The sequence below is a fragment of the Liolophura sinensis genome, chromosome 6 (assembly GCF_032854445.1).
Source record: "Liolophura sinensis isolate JHLJ2023 chromosome 6, CUHK_Ljap_v2, whole genome shotgun sequence".
NCBI lineage: Eukaryota > Metazoa > Mollusca > Polyplacophora > Chitonida > Chitonidae > Liolophura > Liolophura sinensis.
The window spans coordinates 16,078,082-16,097,615 of NC_088300.1; the positions used below are offsets into that span (position 1 = coordinate 16,078,082).

Genomic DNA, 19,534 nt, shown 5'->3' on the forward strand with positions numbered 1-19,534 from the left:
ATGGCTGAAGTATTGCCCATGCATAATGTGACTTGGTGGGGTGTCAGAATAATGTGACTGGAACAGGGTGGGATGTCATGTCTGGTGTCTTTGGCATAATACTTCAGTGGGGGCATGGACTCACCCTGCCACAAGAAGATACAGTTGTGCACACACACCTAATGACTCCTTGTAATATGACTGCAAAATTGCAAAAAGTACGACGTGAATCCCTAAGCATGCATATATACATAGTCCATCTAGATGGACTCAGTGTACTATTTTAATATTGTGACATTCATCTTAACACTGAGTTCATGGCCACCTCTGAAACAAATCGCCGCACATCTGCACACTCCAACTCCTTGAGGCCAATTTCAAAGAAGTCTTGCTGACGGCACCAAGACTTACCTACACTAAAAATACATGTTCTTTTGATGCCTTTTTGGTTTTGAATTGCGTAGATTGAAGTTGTTCTTGCACACGGCAATGGAAATATAACAGTTTTCTCCAGGATTTCCATGCCAAAACTCAGTTGCATTTTAAACCAGGAAGTAGGTCACGTGACACTTCAAAATGAGTGTCATGGTAAGGCACTTGCTACCACCACAGTGTGACCACTAGGCAGCGAATGAATTAGTTCCATTGGTGTGGACAGTAAATTAAGGGGATAGTATTAAAGATTCCACTGGACAATTACATATAAATGCCATAGGAAGTGAGTTTGACTGTCAAAAATTGGAAGGAGATTGGACTTTGAAATCCGTGCCATGTTTTTTGAGAGATGGCAATGTTACATTGAATGAATTTTTAAAGTCCATCTGGATGAACTAAACTTTTAAAAGTCCATCTGGATGAACTAATACATACGTAGCATACGTAGATAGGTCAGGGGCCAATCAGCTGTTTTTAGCCGACTCCATGATTGAGGCCATGTAGTTTAAGAATGGCTGATTGTGATGGTGGTAGCAGATCACTGAAACTACTTTGAGCTATAACAATCTAAAACATAAAATAATTTCCATACAAGTTTCATATATATGTAGTATTTATTTCAGTGTAGATAAATATATGCAGGTAGATAAGATACCTGTAGACATCTACAAAGCTATGCGTGCAATTGTGTAGAGTTAAATTTAACCATGTAGAGCGAGGCCAAAAAAAAATATATATCATTTAACATACATTTACATGTAAGTAAAGTTCATCAAAAGTTATGTGATTTTTTTCTAACACATATGTAATAAATCCATAAGTTTAACATTATGCACTCTTCCTTGATAACAAAGCCATCCAATACATGAAATAATTTAATCAACAGACTTGAAAATACTTTGTCAAAGTTATCAATCACCACCACCTTCACAGGGTGCCAGAAATGGACGGAAATATTGTGCAATGAATGTTTAAAACTCTTCATCTTTGTCACGTCATTGTTTTTTGAAGGACACCCAACTATGATCGGAAGGTACTGATGAGGCTAGTTGTCATAAGGGCACCTCAGTCAACTCGTCTCCCCACTCCTCTGTCTCTGTTAGAGGGTTACGCTGAGTGTCTTCCCCCACTCTTCTTTGAGACTCCTGAGGAGGGTGTTTGGAGATCTTAGGTGAACTATACTCAGCAGAGTATTTTGCGCGTGTAATATCATCATCCTTACCCACATTTGAACTTTTATTTCTGTGTTTACCTGGTTTTCGCTCAGGTGTGTTCATTAGCTGTCCCAAATTTTCCAACAACTGGGCTTTGTCTACATCATTTCTGGATGACCTGTCCACTGTCCGCAGTCTGACCTCTGTGACTTTGCCTGATTGACTGGTTTCCTCGGCCTCACTGGTGATATCATTATCATTTTCTGCAAAGTCCTGCAAACAAGTCCTAATGGCCTCCACTGTACTCTTATGAACACGATTCTCACTTAGCACAAGGCGTTTTAACCTCAGGGGATAACTCTTAACCAGGTGTAGGAACAACTGAAACACAAAGAACAGAACAACAGAATGCCTGGATGCTTGAAATACCCATCCCAAAGCTTCTGTCTGGCCTATACTAAAATTCACAGCTTCCTATCCAAAAATATGACACCGCACAAGCACCTGTATACGTGTAAAGATAAAATTCTTCCAATGTGTTCACCACTAGCAACTTGATGTATACCAGAGATGCAAGGAAGATGTTGCACAGATTGAGAGTACCAATACCATACTTCACTTCAAATTTATCATGTATAAAAGCACTTCAAAAAGAACTTAAAGGCATAAAAAACTTTTAAAGTGGCCCTATAGGATGGATGAATAAATCAGAAACAAGCAAAACATGTCACTTGAAGAAAGTTATGACTCCATCTACACATGTATTTATTTATTTATTTATTTGATTGGTGTTTTACACCGTACTCAAGAATATTTCACATATTCGACAGCGCCCAGCATTATTGGGGAGGAAACCGGAAACCGGGGGAAAACCCACGAAAATCTGCAAGTTAACCGCACAGTGTTTTCATGCCCACGTCCATCAATCTCTGACTAAGATATGGCAATGTGGATTATGGAGTACATTATATTATTACTGTGGATGCTTAACTTCTCATAACATATCCCTTTAAACACTACCACCAAATACCACGTCTCCTACCTTAGCAGAATGTTCCGTTAGCCCAGTTCCCTCCAGGTCCAGCATTTCTATCTTACGGTTAGCAGCTAATGACACAGCCAGGCACCCTGCACCATAATCTCCCAGAGTGTTGTAATCTAAGTACAGAGCCTTCAGCATGCTGTTGGCTCCAATGGCCATACTGAACTTGGCCCAACCTCTTGCAGTGATGTCTGTATTAGCACTGAGAGTTAGATCCTGAAGGCCTGTGTTGGTCAAAGAAGTCACTTATTTATAAGACTGTGGTTAACATCATACTCAAGACTTTTTCATTCATACTTATTCGCCAAAGAATTTTGAGAGTAAAAAACACGCACAAAACATAAACATCATTAACTGTCTTACAGTTTGCTATATATACAAGTTAGATTATCCAAAATTAAACTTTCTTTTAATAATGTTATTAAATCTCTGATTGGTGTTCTGCAAGAACTATATAAACTATTATATCAAATACATTTAACAGAATCTTATATTATTGCCAGAAAACAAGCTGTAAATTACATTAGCATTACTGAAATGAAAAATTCTTAGAGGAGCAGAGGATAAGACTAGCTCCTCCTAGCTGTGCTAACAGCTTGGCTATGACTTTATGACAACAGGTAGCTGTAGGTGTTTCCTCTGGGCATTGCCCAGTTTCCTCCACTACTAAACATATGGCTGCCATGACATGAATGGAATGTTCTTGGCTGTAGCAGAACTGAACACAAATGAAATAATTCAGACACAGTTTCGAGTGTGCATCAGAACACAACAGAACAATTTATACTTTTGACAAAGAAAGTGTGAAAAATAAAGGTTGACAGCTCAGTTATTATCATGTGTGCATACCTTTCCAATGCTTGAATCCATAGAAAGTTTCAGGTGTTGCAAAAGTTCACCTAAAATGAATATAATTTGCTCAATTGCATGCCATTCTGAAGGGTCATATTTGGTTTACACATATGCTGTCATGCAGTACACTCTCAAAACTGCAATCTCGCTCTAAATAAGTAAGACCTGCATCTTCGTCTTACCTGACTTCGCTCCATCAGGTGGCAACAGATCACAAACAGCCTCTAGTCCATCATCCCCAAAGGCACAGTCTCCCAGGTCAAGAGATGTAATGTGCGGATGTTGAGCCAAAGCCTGGCATATTACTTTCACTCCTTCATTACCAAGTTTGTTTCCATGCAACCTGTTAACAATTTACACACAATAACTACACTTATGCCATTAAAGACAATAAACCTGTCATTTGAATGTTTACTTGTACAAAATAAAGTACTACATTTCCCACAGTGTGCTAGTGAGGTATGTCAGTTGTAATTGTGTGAGGGAATTTGATAGCTTAACAATGTTACATGTTGTATAAATATAGTGACAAACATGCAATGTTTAAACCAATACATAAAAACTGGTGTGCTGTAATTCTTCAATCTTTCTTCATGTTGACAAGATCGATGTTCTTTCGAGCATATTCTTTGAGCATTATCCTGTGTAGACTGATAAAATTGATCATTTTGTGAAGTCGAAATATTGGTCAACCCTGTCAATGAAGTTCCGTCTCTGAAGTCAAATTAAAAGGGTCGGGTAATACCAAAGACTCTAAAAATGGTACTTTTACTTACGACAGAACACGTAAAGATCGATTTCGGGTAAGGGCTTGTGCAACCAGCTCCACCCTGAAACTGTCATTTACAAGTCCAAGACTAAGATTTAGCTGTAGGACTGATTTACACTGACCAACAGCCTTCATTAGCCGTTTGCATTCCTTGTCACCTACTTTACAGTCACGCAGAGAAAAGAATCGTATGCCGCTGTTTTCTAAAGATTCGCAGATGTTGCTGACTTCCGGAGAAGTAAGCATTTCCCCAGTCATCTGGATAATGCCTGCACCCGGCAACATTTTCACTGGTTTTTTAGATTCTTAAGATTACACTATACGTCAACTCTTGGTTGAAACAAAGATGCAATTTCGGTACATTTGAAAGTGAAACTTTCGGCAAATGCTTAGTTTTTGACAGCCATAACCGGAAGACCTCAGTTGCTACAACATGTGCGTGGAAGAGTATACCCACATGGCTTTTGATTGGATTAAAATGAAAACTTCTGTCTTCTACAGATTCTCTACGGATTCTTTATTCTATAAAATGTTACCGAAAGAATTTTTCGCAGAAGATAAGAGCGGAATTTGAAAGTCCCTCAAACCTGAGGTGACCTAATTCTGTAAATAAACCAGAAATGAGCCAAGTCAGTAGGGGGCGCTGCTAATTGTGAATGTCGATGAGCCAAGCAAGCAGCAAAGATGCCGATGCTGGAAGGGTTGGGGTTTACAGAGAGAAGTGCTGTTATAATTGACTTCGGCTCAGCATATACAAAGTAAACAGTTAAATTAATGTTTGAAATGTGAAGTTTTCATTTTATATGTGCACTTCTGCGATCTTAGCGGTTGGTGTATGAGCTGTGCCAGATCATGTCTACTCTCCCATCTAATCCTGTTCCTAGCCCACGTCAATCTATCATCTGGATCCGTCTTTCTTGGTGTCTAAATGTGTACATTGACTCATCTCATTTGTGCTGATCTGAAATTCTGACATTGATCGTTACATCGTTTTGAAAGCTCAGATTTAATCCATTGACAGTTTTCACCCTTTTGTGTCAGTCAACATTTAAAACTTTAACAATCACACCAACATACATGTGAACGGCTAGCCTAATAAATTAGACCTTGTATGCTAACGATTGTATCTTTTGCGTACAAGGTCTAATTCATTAGGCTAGTGAATGCCATACAACATAATGAGGTACCAGAGGGTTTTCCTCTCACAGTACGTTGCATTGCATTGAAATAGAACTTACACTCCTGTAAGTCTCCTGTAGCATGACATCAAACATGTTGTTTGTTGTGGTTTCATCAAATAGATCTATTAGATGGCCTGCTTGTTAAGATACTGCATATTTGATGCTGCAGTAAAATGTTAAGCAACCTAAACACTGTTGGAGGGCCTCCGAGGTGAGGTGGTTAGCATGCTAGCGCAGGAGAATGACCCTCTCACGAATGTTTGAGCTGTGAATTCAAATCTGCTCATGCTGGTTTCCTCTGGGCCATATGTCGGAAGGTCTGCTAGCAAAGTGCAGATGGTCTTGGGTCTCCCTCGGGCTCTACCCGGTTTCGTCCCACCATAATGCAGGCTGATGTTGTATAAATGAAATATTATTGAGTTCGGCATAAAACACTTGTCAAAAAATAAAAACAATTATGTAAAATGTGCCACTTTAGCCTTCAGCCTGTATCCTATTATTGATGATTGATGTCTAATTTCAGTGATCAACCATTTAATAAGAACATTTTTGGTAGTTATACAAGTAAGTTTTAGGGTTTGCTGACAGTCTTCTGTATGAACTGTGCACCAACAACTTTGTGTTGTTTGTTTGTTTATTTATTCACCACAAGTTAGATCACAGCAGGTAAGTGATGATTTTATGTACAAAGATGGCGAGAATAAAGTCCAGTGAACATTTGTATAACTCAGCATTAGGGATATGGTTCTGACGGACAATTCACTCAGAGTAGCCATGTTGTAGAAGCCCTCATGAACTTGTCCAATCACAACTGCTGAAATCGTCTCACGATTATTGGCTGTCACGTCAAAAAACCTTTTATCTCTCGATTGTCCGAGTGGTTTCTTATTGTGAATAGATATATAACGATGCAATTAATTGGATTTTGCGATTAGTTTAACTGTTAGACTGATGCATTTTGAACCACACATTTATGAGCGGGGAACTGAGAATGGCTGCCTGTGTCACAATGAGTACATGTTGGGCAGGAGGCAGTAGTAACTTGTCAGGGTGAGCTGGCAAGAAAATGGCCTTGGGAGAGTTAATTCTGAAGAAAAATATTGTGAATTTGCATTATTTTTCCTTATCAAAGTCAGATTTATTACAAAAATATCATCTCATTGATGAACATATCAATCAGAAGGTCCTGCTATGTTCGGTAAATTCCCTTAAGTCGGTACAGCCAGCTAGGTCAAATGCTTACACCCATGCAGAATGAGTAAGATCAATGAAACACGACGCTTGTGGCCAAAAACATCGCCCTGACCGAGCGCCAAACTAAAAGAAATACCGACCCTTTGAACTTGGGACTCTTTGGTTGGGTATCAGGTGTTTCTGTTTGTATTTTCTCATTGTCACAGTATTTAATACCGATGGTACAAGAGAGCTCCTAGTTTTTGTGACCTTACTCTAGATAAATATAACATGGCAAAATGGCATCACCAAATGAGTGACTAGGTACAGGCGATTGTTTGCTATTTATAATTTTGATAAGCGATGTAGACTTTATTAAATATTTTTAGAACATTTATGAAATACTACTTTATTAATTAATTCAGCTTTAGTGGCTGATTTTATGTTGACTTTAATTGCAACCATCAATCACATTGTCTAAATTGTGTGATTTGAGAATAATGGCTGATGTAATTTTTGTTTCTCTAGATGTGGATTTGCGGGAGATTCAGGTCCACGATGTATAGTTCCAAGTGTGGTCAAAAATAGTAAGACAAAAAAGGTATTACATTTTTGGTGTAATTTTTAAAAATTGTAATTATTGCACATTTTTAATATTATTAAAATCGATTTGTTAATATTTTGTTATTTTATTAGTATTTTATTTTATTGTTCTGTGACTAAATGATAGCATAAATATCTGTGAAGCTTTAATCAAAACACCAGTAAAAACTTGTTTTCAGCATGAAGCTTCTTAACAGAATGTACTTCCAAGTTTGTTTAAAATTTTTTTCTAAATTCAGTATGTGGGAATATTATCATGTATGATATGCTCAAGAGATTGAATTGTTTTGCCAGCGTTCTAAGATCTGGCAGTTCAAGGATGAGGAGGAATTGTATGAACTACTCAAGGACTTCCTGCAACACCTGTATTTTAGGTAATTTTGACTGTGTCATTACACATCTGTATAAATCTTATCTTCGTCAAAGTAGAAGTGGATAACAGCCACACTGCATTGGGGACTGGAAGCTCTGATATACAGCATTGAGTGACATTGTAGACAACTTCAACGAAGAGTTTCCAAAAAATTACTGATGCAAGATGAGAAATTACCTGTTTGGATAAATGGAGAAATATTTTTTGACCAGCAGCAAAGTCTTTATCTCAGATTTTAATTTTATTGCAACGTATTTGGGCATAGGTACTACTTTATCATGTAATTGATGAACATTTCACTACAAACATTTCACTACAAACGCTGCGGATGGTCGTGGGTTTCCCCCGGGCTCTGCCCAGTTTCCACCCACCATAATGCTGGCCGCCGTCGTATAAGTGAAATATTCTTGAGTACGGCGTAAAACACCAATCAAAAAAAAAAAAAAAATCACTACAAACGTGATGGAAAACAAGCAATATATGTAATGTCACTGGCCTTTACCATTCTCTAATGCTGTCTGTCTGAAATTAATGAGATTTGCACACTTCTAGACAATGGATTAATTGAATTAACTGTTTATGATGAAGAGTTCCATTTTTATGTACATTTATAAACAGTATGGTTGCAGTTTTACTCATAATGAGGTATGCATTTAATGTAATGTGAAATCATGTGAGGAAGTTATCAAATAGACTTGTGCTGTCGTGTCAGTCCTATCATTTTGAAGAAAATGTGTTGAGAAGCAGGATTTCGTATTACATGAACTGCATCCCTAAAAAGTTTTAGTATATTTTTGTGAGATTTTATAACAGATCATATTTGTTTTATCACAGACATTTATTGGTGACCCCAAAAGAAAGGAGGGTTGTTATTTGTGAATCTCTGTTGTGTCCGTCAGCCTTCAGGAATACCTTGGCTAGGGTGCTGTTCAGGCATTTTGAGGTGAGTTGCTAAAAATTGGTATTTAGCAATGATAAATTTCAAGTACCAGAAAAATGTTAAATCCTTAGATTATGATGTGTCAAGAAAGTTAAAACATTTGTAAAGGATTCATTTCTAAAGATTGCTCGCCACTGGCCCTCAGCCAATGTTGGCTTTGGGACATAGACATAGGTGATCTCCTTTGTCAAAGTCATTTGGGTCCTTTCAGAGTAAATCATGTAATGTGCCTTTAAAGGTAAATCATATAGGAGCTTCTTAGCATTGCTTGAAAACTTGCAAGCCAGGTTACTGGTCAGCATTTTATTATCCCTCCATTTCCATGTTAAACTCCCAGTCTCATATAGAGCTTGCAAACTCAGCAAATGGCCATATTGACATACACAATTGCTTTATAGGGGAAGGTGACTTTAAAATAGCCTTACCAAGAAGAAATGACAAACAGGACCAATTTTCATAGAGTGAGGTGTTTTTCACTGGTATAAAACAGGTACATTTAGAGTATGCTGTTTATTGTTATCTCTTCAACTTGTTTGATCTAGTGGATTTGAAATGGAGCATTGAGAGTAAATTGTATTATTTTCAGGTGCCGTCAGTGTTGTTTGGCCCCTCCCATTTACTGACCATGTTGACACTGGGGACAAATACTGGACTGGTCATTGACCTGGGCTATAGAGAAGCAGTGGTTGTCCCTGTATCCTTTTGAGTTCTGCTTGTACACATACTTGTATTACAAGGGAAAAAACAAAAAACACAAATTTTCTAGCTATTTCAATCTATCCGTCCCTACATCTGTTAATTTCATATATCTGTCTGAGACAAATGAACTTTGTATAATCACATACCTTAACAAGCCTTCAGGTTTATGAAAGCATATCTGTGATGAAAGCCCTGCAGTGCTTACCCTTAGGAGGACAGGCCATTCATAGGTAAGCGACTCACTGTCCACCAACTTGACATTGATCTCTGCCTGCGAAGGTAGTTTAGAGGTACTGATTGTGCAGACCATTGAATTATAACACGGAGGTGGAAAACAAATTTAGGGTTTGCTGTCCATACTTCTCAGTTATGCTGATCTATGCATCTTTTGGCATAAAATCAGAAAAAAGCTCTAGATTCATTACTGAAGAGGTGGATTTCTGCAGCCTGGTAAAGTGTTCCAAACTTTATTTTGAACTGAACCACCTTTGCAAAACAAACCATTGATTTTGTTTCTTCTAATAAACTTGATATTATAATGTTGTATAAATTGCCCTTGTTTTTGGAATAAACGTGACATTTTTTGTCTCTATATAAGAGAGGTATTATTTTCTCTTTTGCTTTTACCAGGCGCCTGGCATCATTACTAGAGACAGCTACAGTATCTACAGCCACTCAAAGTGAGCAGCCCCTAGGCAAAGCTGCAGGTAAGACAAAGTGACAATTGCAAATCTGAATTGCAAAATGTTATATGGCATGGAACTGGATTATCAAACCTGTACAGTTCAAAAGGGTACTTGTAAACTGAGGAAACTGTTCAAAACTGGTCTGTTGATCTGTAACCGTCTTACAGCATTATTTCCCCAAAATGTTACAATATTTATAGCATATAAGTTTTCTGAAAGTGGAACACAATATGGATACAACATTCCAGGTCTTCAAAAATCCTAAATCAACTTTTAAAAGGAAGTTATTTTGTTTTTGTTTTCACAGCTGACCTCTCCGAAGAAGTAATTGAAGATATTAAAGGTAAGATATGGATATTGTTACCGATGTCATGTTGGGATATTGTTTTCATCTGATTGTTAGGATCTTTATAAATGAAGATGCTATGTCATACCACAGTGTGCTGGTGGTATGTCCTGGACGCCAGGGTGCTGCCTAAGATTGGCATTTGGGTACTTCCTCACCTGGCACAGCTTAAGGGGGATGAGTATATCCTAGTTCCTCCACCTTTTTACATATGAAATAGCAACTTTCAGTACCAGTACCTGTTGAATTTTATTTTGGAAACAAAACTACATGTGCAGTGGTTGGGTTGAACGAGTACTTTATAAAAAAAAAAAGGAAATGTCAGTCCACACAGATTAATGCCCTTAGAAAAAACATGATTTGAACAAAATAGGTGATGATAAAAGCCAAGCATATTAGTGGACACAAAGGCCATACCATTTCTTGTTTTGGTCTTAAAATCTATTGGAAGTTAGAGTATAACCATAAATATTTTTTTTTCTCATAATATATTTAATGGGTTGTATACTGTAGGAGTGTATTGCAATTTCGTCATTCTTTTCTATTTTCTATATTTTTTCAGTCAAATGCTGCTTTGTGACAAATTTTAAAAGAGCGAAAGAAATCCAGGAAGTTACATTATATGGAGCAGATGAAGGCAAGGTATGCCATCGGATGTGTTTAAGATGCTTTGTAATATTAGAATATATGACAATCAAATGATTGCAGCCCTGAAATGCCCTTCCATTTGTTAGCATGCAAATTTAATATGAATATGGAGAATGCTTTCTTGATGCACAATGTACTCATCATTTCAAACGTGCGCTTATTGCTAGTATCTATTGAAAACATTATGAGTTTATGGAAGACAACAAGTCCTTTTACCATTTGGGTTGTCTGATGGATTTCAGGTGTTGTTTGTTCAGCTGAAGCTTTTGACGCCAGGTGTTTCAGGTGTCTGGATAGGTGTCATGGATTCCTCTGCCCTCAACTTGGTCCGATTTGGTTGTCAGTGTCACCTCAGTTGTTAACCATATACGTTACTGAGTATTGCCCAAACCATCAATCAGAAAAGTAAATATATACATATGTATATATGCCATGCAGATGTTATTTTTGTGCAGAATATACATGTAGTTCTGATGTTTTTTATCTTAAACTCTGATGAGTTTATTGTAATACATTTTTTCCAGTTGCCTGCTCCACCACCGGTCCTGGAGTATCCCTTGGACGGAGAGAAGGTACTTCACATCAATGGCAAAATCAGGTCAGAGCAAAAATATTTGATGTATTTTGTACTGTATATATAATGAAAGTCTCTAAGTTTGATCAGGTAGCTGGGGACAATTCCCCAAAGCCATTTTTGACTTAAGTCAAAATTTAAAACCTCTTAACAGTACTTAGTTTTTGGTACTGAAAGTTGAAATTTGGATACATTTATCTTAACATAATATTGAGGAGGTGGACAAAATATTGATTTCTAAAGCCTAAGAATAAGCTTTAACATTGTCAAAAATGGCTATGTGGACTTGGCACCATGTATTAGATAAGGAGCACGAAGAAATGATTAGAGCAAAGTATATCAGTGAACACAAGTGTAGAAAATTTGTACAACAAGCTAACAGTGTGACCATTTTTATTACAGAGAGCACACGTGTGAGGTTCTCTTTGAGCAGGATAATGAGGAGCAATCAGTGGCCACTATCTTGTTAGATGCCATTGTTCAGGTAAGTCTGCTCTGTTATAATCGAATTCATTTCAGGTTACGATCAAGATACAGCAGTGTTTTTGCCCAGCATCTGTAAACATGTTGGTATGTCCCATGTATAGTGTGAAATTGCAGCAAATATTGTTGGGGTGGCATTAACCCATGAGCATTCATTGTACACAGTGATTGTGCTCTAAAATGTGCCTCTTGTCACAAAGATTTTGAAATGTTCGTGCTAATGGGCTGACAGGGGAGATGAGTTTTCTGGGTTAAACCTTGTAACGTTGGTCATGCTTGAATAAATCTGCCATACCTAAACTTCAGCTTAGCCTCGTCATAACCTGGACATGTCTGTCTCTCACACTGGCCAATCCGAATTGATTCTGTGTCCCTTTAAGTGATTTCTCACAGCTTAATAATATTGTATTATTGCTAGAAAAAACCTTGTACATTTAATTCGCACTCTAGTCTGTTCTGAGGTAGATTTTACCCTGAAAATGCCCTATGCCCTAAGAACAAAGCTGTTGAAGAACCAGAGTCATCTTCGAGCTTGTCTCCGATGAGGTTGAAGACTCCATCAGTAGATTTAAATCCTCACTGATTACTGTGTGTCGGTGTGTTTCAGTGTCCTATAGACATGAGGAAGCAGCTAGCGGCTAACATTGTGGTGACGGGAGGAGCAGCCATGTTGACAGGCTTCTATCACAGACTGCAGCAGGAGCTACTTCATCTGCTGAAACAACCTAAATACAAGAGAGACCTGGCCATATCAGGTTTCAGATTCCATCAGCCTCCAGCTAAGGAAAACTGCTCAGCCTGGCTCGGGGGTAAGATGTTTTGCAGTGACTAATTTGATTGTTGTTTTATTTTTTTATTTTTTTTTTTTTATTTTTGATTGGTGTTTTACGCCGTACTCAAGAATATTTCACTTATACGACGGCAGCCAGCATTATGGTGGATGGAAACCGGGCAGAGCCCGGGGGAAACCCACGACCATCCGCAGGTTGCTGGCAGACCTTCCCACGTACGGCCGGAGAGGAAGGCAGCATGAGCTTGTCTTGAACTCACAGCGACCGCATTGGTGAGATGCTTCTGGGTCATTACGCTGTGCTAGCGCGCTAACCGACTGAGCCACGGAGGCCGCGATTGTTGTTTTACAGCATACTCCAGAATGTACCACTTGCACAACAGTGGCCAGCTTATGGTGGGAGGAAAGCAGGCACAGCTTGGTGGAAAACCCACAACCAACCAACCACAGTCCAGCTCATGTGGCCTTTCCACATACAACCATAGAAGTCCACATGAGCTGGACTAAATTCGCAGCGACTGAATTGATGAATGGATCCAGAGTCATTGTGCTGCACTAGCATGCTAATCACTAGGCCACAGAGGGCGCTATTCTACAGTGAAGTAATTTGTGGTTTTCAAATGAATATCAATGAACTGGTCAAAACAGAATGGTTTTTCCTCCATTCTTGCATAATGGAGAATTTTTTCAGCCTTTGAGAAATTATTTCCTTTGTATTTCCAATACATGTGTACTAGCCCAGCACTGAAAAAAGATTAACATAGAAATCTTTTCATTGGATTGAAAATGGGATTAAATAACTGGAACTGAATTGTTTAGTGTGCATGTTTGTGCCCAGTTATTAATGAGTTGCATGTAAAACTACATCGATTTTTTTAAGATTTACCAGGATATACCTAAAATTTAGTGTATTTTGTTTGTCCTCTTATTTAGGAGCGATGATTGGTTGCCTAGAGACACTACCCCACAAGTCGATGAGCCGTGACACTTACATCCAGACCGGGGTGTTGCCAGATTGGTGCTCTCTGGGTACAGAGCCAGAACCTACCAAGGACAAAACCCCGACCCGGAAGTGATTCCGTGTCATAGTGCTATTTATTTCTCATAATTTATTGCAGCTCATCACTCATCTCGTACATTGCTCTCTGTACACTTCTCTTCTGCTGGGTAGATTGTGGTGGACATGTTGCAAGTTGGTGCAGTTCACTCAGTCAGTCATTGAAGACTTCAGTGTTCTGATAATCTGTCTGCTCTGTAATTAATACATGATAATAAATGTATATGTACATACAGCGGCACCCTGCGTCTTCTGTGTGTTGTCTACCTACCTTACCTGAGACCGTTTCATGGAATTCTCCTTTATGAATGATGTCCACTTCCACATGTTTCAACCAAATGAGTTTATTAAGAGAATTTCCTGTACAACGATGAAGGGAAGTGGCTATTAAAAGCCTGGATTTCATACACTCGGTGGATGACCAGCGTCCGCTAGAGTGTTCTCATGATGTTGACTAGGAAGTTAAACACGTTTTAACTTCACTGGTGCCGATCGGAGGTGGACCAGCGGAGATCAGTTGTCGCAAGTGGCCGAGTTCTCAGACAGCTGACGGACCCTTAATAAAGATCCATGAGAACCAGTTGGTGGTTTTACTCCAGTTTCCTTCAGCCATAAAACTAACTGCTGTCTTCAGTGTAGCGTTAAAATGGCAGTCAAAATAAAAGTATTATAAGCTACAATGGTATATCATAACAGTGAACGAACCAGCACCACATTTGCTTGGCTTCTAAAGGCGTTCATAACAGGCATGAGATTTGTCCTTTTTGTACAGGAATCCCTCTTTATTTATACAAAAAATGCATCAGAAAATTATTTAATTCAGAAATGCTAAAAATGACAAAATTAAAAGCGTGATATATAATTTCCCCTTTTTCATCCCAGTGTGTGCCTCGTTCATGTTATAGGTTACCATTCAAATTGTTGTATATAACTTTCAGCATCGGAATCTTTCATTTCTCCCTGTTGTTCTTGTATATAATGCTTAGTCCTATTTACAGCATTATTACCAGACGAAACTAGCCAACGGCGAACGACGCAGGTCAATTTCCTGTTACAACTGACCTGCACCAAATTTGGCCCACGATGAGAAAATACCGAACACTCACATACCGAACTGGATACAAATCTGACAACCAAACGAGCTAGCGGCAAGGGTAGGCAAAAACAGTCAGAGTAAAGTTTCATATCAAGCCACCAGACATCACACAGCACCGAGTCATATTATACTGACACCGGGCCAACCAGTCATATTTCCTTGCTTTTACCTCTCAGTGTTGAGCGCCAAGCGAGGCAGCAACAAGTACCAAGTCTTGGTATGACCCGGGTTTGATCCCAAGTCTTCGGACGTCGCCTTCACATTAGGCAAATGCAGAGCGAACACCCGGGAGTGATCAGACGTGATATCGCCATGTATAAACAGACAGCAGTTGGCGGTTACTGAGCAAAAATGAGTGTTGGACGATAAAAACGAACCAACTGTATACCACGTCTAGCCGATCAAATATTACTTTACAGTGTAAGGGGTAAACGTGCCTCGATCTATAACAAATCTTGACGCATATACAAAATTTTATACTGCCCTGTTCATGTTGTTTTAAATTTATTTATTCTTGCTTCCGTGGATTTGCTTCGACAGATAGCATTAATACATACATGCACCAAAGATATTTAACGTTTACCCTTCCGTATGGTGACGCGTGGGGATAAACAACCACAAATGTTCTCCTGAAACATTGTGGATTTCGCGCCAAAAGTGGATACACCCAAGAGTAGATAAGGAATAAAAGAATCACGCATTAGCACGCTAGCCGCGGTTTTTGTACCGTTGGCTTTTTTTAGTTGGCACACTGACAGGTGAACTTGCCAACCTTCTTGTCTTCATTGGTATTCTCGACGTGGTCCACTTGAGAAACACTAACATCGTGCGGAGAGTTTGGACTTGGGGTAGGCGATGTCTTTTTCCGCAAAATCAGCTTCGGTTTTTGGTAGGGGAAATTGGAAGTAGTGACAAAGAAAGTTTCTGACTGTACTTTAGTCTTGGCCTTTTGTACCTTGCATTGGACTGAAGGTGTAGGACAACATGGATCCGTTTGAACCGCTTGGTCAACTTCTGCTGGTCTGCTGTTTACAATCCCCATTGCTGGAAAGTTCAGATAGTGGAAAAGCCCACCGTTATAAGCCCTATCTCAAGCCCACGATTGCTCCACCAAAACTTCTTGGTTACATTTCTTGGACCTGCGGTAATTCACTTCAGACTAAAGTCAGTCTAGGCGATAATTCGCGTTACGTCAGAGATCGACGTCGCTGACATCTCCACAGTAACCAGAAGAGTCAACGTCACAATCAAGAGTGTGAACGTTACTTTGAAACCTCCACTTGAGAAGTTACCGACGCTTTATATGGCAGGCATGAAGTTAGACTGTAACATTTTACAACTGGTAAAATAGCAGAATGGGCTCAGCCCCTTCTAAAGCTTCAGGGGCGACAATAACGAAGGTCAAGGAGTGTAACCCACAGTCTGCTGAAAATCAAATCGAAGAGACTCCAGTAGAAGTTTTGCGGCCCGGGGCAGCCGCGAAGGAAACACAGGCAAGTCCCGGAGTTCAACGAACAAAACATAAGGCACAACGAGAGGGTACAATGAAAGACAACCGGCACGCCCAAAAAGGTGCTTCTGCCGACGGTATTTCAAAGCCAGGAAACAAATGTGCCGCAGGAAGACAAGATAGCGCGATCGGATTGGAGGATGAGATGATGCGTTTAAGGCGATGCAGGCCGCTTCATTCGAAACTACCACCGATACACTACGTTGAGAAAAACGAGGGAGGACTAATGGTACAAGATGTGGACAAATCGGCTGATCAAGGGAAAAAAGACATGAACAAATCAATCAAGACGGACAGGCCTTCAAGCGCAACGTTTCCTCGCAAATCTCAAAGTGGAACAGAGTCTCCCAACTCTGGCATATCACTACCGGATGCTGATCATAAACCAAACATTACGCCAATAAGGATCGACCCCGTTGATCCAAGCGCAGTTGGGAAGTTGGGCGTTTCGGGTCAAGAGCTTCTCCAGCAACTACAACGTCAAGGCATAGTCAGCGTGCACGGGACCCACCACGTGGACTCGTCTACCATAATAGGACAGTTGGCCCACCTGGGTCTTATACGGGACAACAGCTCTAAAGGGACACAGGGAGGCGTAGTTTACAACGAAACTGAGCGACGTAAAATGCCAGCCCGACTCGCAAAGCTGAATCACAGTGAAGTGCACCAAGGAGCCTTCCCAAACCCAGAGGAGAAACGCCGTCGCGTAAGACACAGGCCAAACCTTGGAAGCTGCGGACTGCTGATGAACGAAGATGTGGTTAACAATGCTTTACAGCGGGCGTGCGCCAGAGAACGGAAACAGACCAAGATATATATGCCGTCAGACAACGACGATGACAGCAAAGCGCTAGAACAGAAGATTGATCAAGTTGAATTACTGTAATGTTACCGTGGACAACTCTCTAGAACGATAAACATATTGTCAATGACGACGAAATCATTTGCTTTCGTCAATATTTCATGTGTCAAGTAAACCCAAATCAGGACCATTCGATAACTTGTACCTCGTGGTACCAATCAAGTAATAGATAGCCTACATCAGCATCATTTTTCCTGTAAAAATAAATATTACTTGCTAGCGAAATATTTTGTTTAGTAGTTACTGCTCGTAGACCATGATTGGACGTTATTGGAGCTAGTATAAACATGGAGATCCAGTCTATGAACGTGATATTCTGTAATAAAGATGGTCAGATTAGACCTTACGACGACGAACTTCAAGAAGCTTTCGGAGCACGCATATGGCGACCAGTTATAGTGCACATGCTGTGATCAGATAGGTGGGCATGCACTCTCACGAAATCCCCGGGAATTGTGATAGTGACGTAAACTAAACAATTATTTTTGAACCACCAGAACTCAAAGGTTCTGTGTGCTTTCCGCAACAATAATTCTTAAACCTAAGGTTGGAAAAATGAAAGAAATCTCATATGTTGGTGATAATGTGTTATAGGTTAGTGATAGGTCCATGCCACTGACAATCTTCAGCTTTATTTGTACTGTATGTGGTTAGCCTGCGCCATGCCACTGACAATCTTCAGCCTTGTTTGTGCTGTATGTGGTGAGTCTGCGCCATGCCACTGAAAATCTTCAGCCTTATTTGTACTGTATGTGGTGAGCCTGCGCCATGCCACTGACAATCTTCAGCCTTATTTGTACTGTATGTGGTGAGCCTGCGCCATGCCACTGACAATCTTCAGCCTTGTTTGTGCTATATGTGGTGAGCCTTCGCCGTGGCACTGACAGTCTTCAGCCTTATTTGTACTGTATGTGGTGAGCCTGCGCCATGCCACTGATAATCTTCAGTCTTGTTTGTGCTGTATGTGGTAAGCCTGCGCCATGCCACTGACAATCTTCAGCCTTGTTTGTGCTGTATGTGGTGAGCCTTTGCCATGGCACTGACAGTCTTCAGCCTTATTTGTACCGTATCTGGTTAGTCTGCCCCATGCCACTGACAATCTTCAGCCTTGTTTGTGCTGTATGTGGTGAGCCTTCGCCATGGCACTGACAGTCTTCAGCCTTATTTGTACCGTATCTGGTTAGTCTGCCCCATGCCACTGACAATCTTCAGCCTTGTTTGTACCGTATCTGGTTAGTCTGCCCCATGCCACTGACAATCTTCAGCCTTGTTTGTGCTGTATGTGGTGAGTCTGCGCCATGCCACTGACAATCTTCAGCCTTGTTTGTGCTGTATGTGGTGAGGATGCGCCATGGCACTAACAATCTTCAGCCTTATTTGTACTGTATGTGGTGAGGATGCGCCATGGCACTGAAAATCTTCAGCCTTGTTTGTGCTGTATGTGGTGAGGATGCGCCATGCCACTGACAATCTTCAGCCTTGTTTGTACCGTATCTGGTTAGTCTGCCCCATGCCACTGACAATCTTCAGCCTTGTTTGTGCTGTATGTGGTGAGCCTTCGCCATGGCACTGACAGTCTTCAGCCTTATTTTTTACCGTATCCGGTTAGCCTGCCCCATGCCACTGACAATCTTCAGCTTTATTTGTGCTGTATGTGGTGAGCCTGCGCCATGCCACTGACGATCTTCAGCCTTGTTTGTGCTGTATGTGGTGAACCTGCACCATGGCACTGACAATCTTCAGCCTTGTTTGTGCTGTATGTGGTGAGCCTTCGCCATGGCACTGACAGTCTTCAGCCTTATTTTTTACCGTATCTGGTTAGCCTGCCCCATGCCACTGACAATCTTCAGCTTTATTTGTGCTGTATGTGGTGAGCCTGCGCCATGCCACTGACAATCTTCAGCCTTATTTGTACTGTATGTGGTGAGGCTGTGCCATGCCACTGACAATCTTCAGCCTTATTTGTACCGTATCTGGTTAGTCTGCCCCATGCCACTGACAATCTTCAGCCTTATTTGTACTGTATGTGGTGAGCCTGCGCCATGCCACTGAAAATCTTTAGCCTTATTTGTACCGTATCTGGTTAGTCTGCGCCATGCCACTGACAATCTTCAGCCTTATTTGTACCGTATCTGGTTAGTCTGCCCCATGTCACTGACAATCTTCAGCCTTGTTTGTGCTATATGTGGTGAGCCTTTGCCATGGCACTGACAATCTTCAGCCTTGTTTGTGCTATATGTGGTGAGCCTGCACCAGATGGAAGCCTGCTTGTGTTGTGGGAA

General features: G+C 40.3%; 2 protein-coding genes across 2 annotated transcripts; one reads left to right on the plus strand and one right to left on the minus strand.

The window, feature by feature from the left end:
• Positions 1 to 1,027: 1,027 nt before the first annotated feature.
• LOC135468885 (leucine-rich repeat-containing protein 73-like) lies at positions 1,028 to 4,643 on the minus strand. The gene is made up of 4 exons (XM_064747346.1): positions 4,239 to 4,643; positions 3,645 to 3,805; positions 2,611 to 2,834; positions 1,028 to 1,949 (listed from the first exon to the last, which is right to left on the minus strand). Exons 1-4 carry the CDS (start codon positions 4,514 to 4,516, stop codon positions 1,467 to 1,469), a joined length of 1,146 nt encoding a protein of 381 aa, XP_064603416.1. The 5' UTR covers positions 4,517 to 4,643; the 3' UTR covers positions 1,028 to 1,466.
• Positions 4,644 to 4,889: 246 nt separating this feature from the next.
• LOC135468597 (actin-related protein 10-like) lies at positions 4,890 to 14,018 on the plus strand. Its single transcript, XM_064746938.1, has 13 exons — positions 4,890 to 4,989; positions 7,114 to 7,186; positions 7,483 to 7,562; positions 8,396 to 8,504; positions 9,088 to 9,195; positions 9,363 to 9,430; positions 9,831 to 9,907; positions 10,194 to 10,229; positions 10,795 to 10,874; positions 11,405 to 11,478; positions 11,857 to 11,938; positions 12,545 to 12,746; positions 13,661 to 14,018. Exons 1-13 carry the CDS (start codon positions 4,916 to 4,918, stop codon positions 13,801 to 13,803), a joined length of 1,206 nt encoding a protein of 401 aa, XP_064603008.1. The 5' UTR covers positions 4,890 to 4,915; the 3' UTR covers positions 13,804 to 14,018.
• Positions 14,019 to 19,534: the final 5,516 nt, after the last annotated feature.

Coding starts and splice junctions, on each gene's coding strand:
- LOC135468885 (XM_064747346.1), bottom strand. CDS start 4,516: ATGTTGCCGGGTGCAGGCATTATCCAGATGACTGGGGAAATGCTTACT. Junction 3,806..4,238: donor CGATCTTTACGTGTTCTGTC/GTAAGTAAAAGT, acceptor AATTGTTAACAG/GTTGCATGGAAACAAACTTG. Junction 1,950..2,610: donor TAACGGAACATTCTGCTAAG/GTAGGAGACGTG, acceptor TTTGTGTTTCAG/TTGTTCCTACACCTGGTTAA.
- LOC135468597 (XM_064746938.1), top strand. CDS start 4,916: ATGCCGATGCTGGAAGGGTTGGGGTTTACAGAGAGAAGTGCTGTTATA. Junction 7,187..7,482: donor AAAATAGTAAGACAAAAAAG/GTATTACATTTT, acceptor TTGTTTTGCCAG/CGTTCTAAGATCTGGCAGTT. Junction 9,908..10,193: donor GCCCCTAGGCAAAGCTGCAG/GTAAGACAAAGT, acceptor TTGTTTTCACAG/CTGACCTCTCCGAAGAAGTA.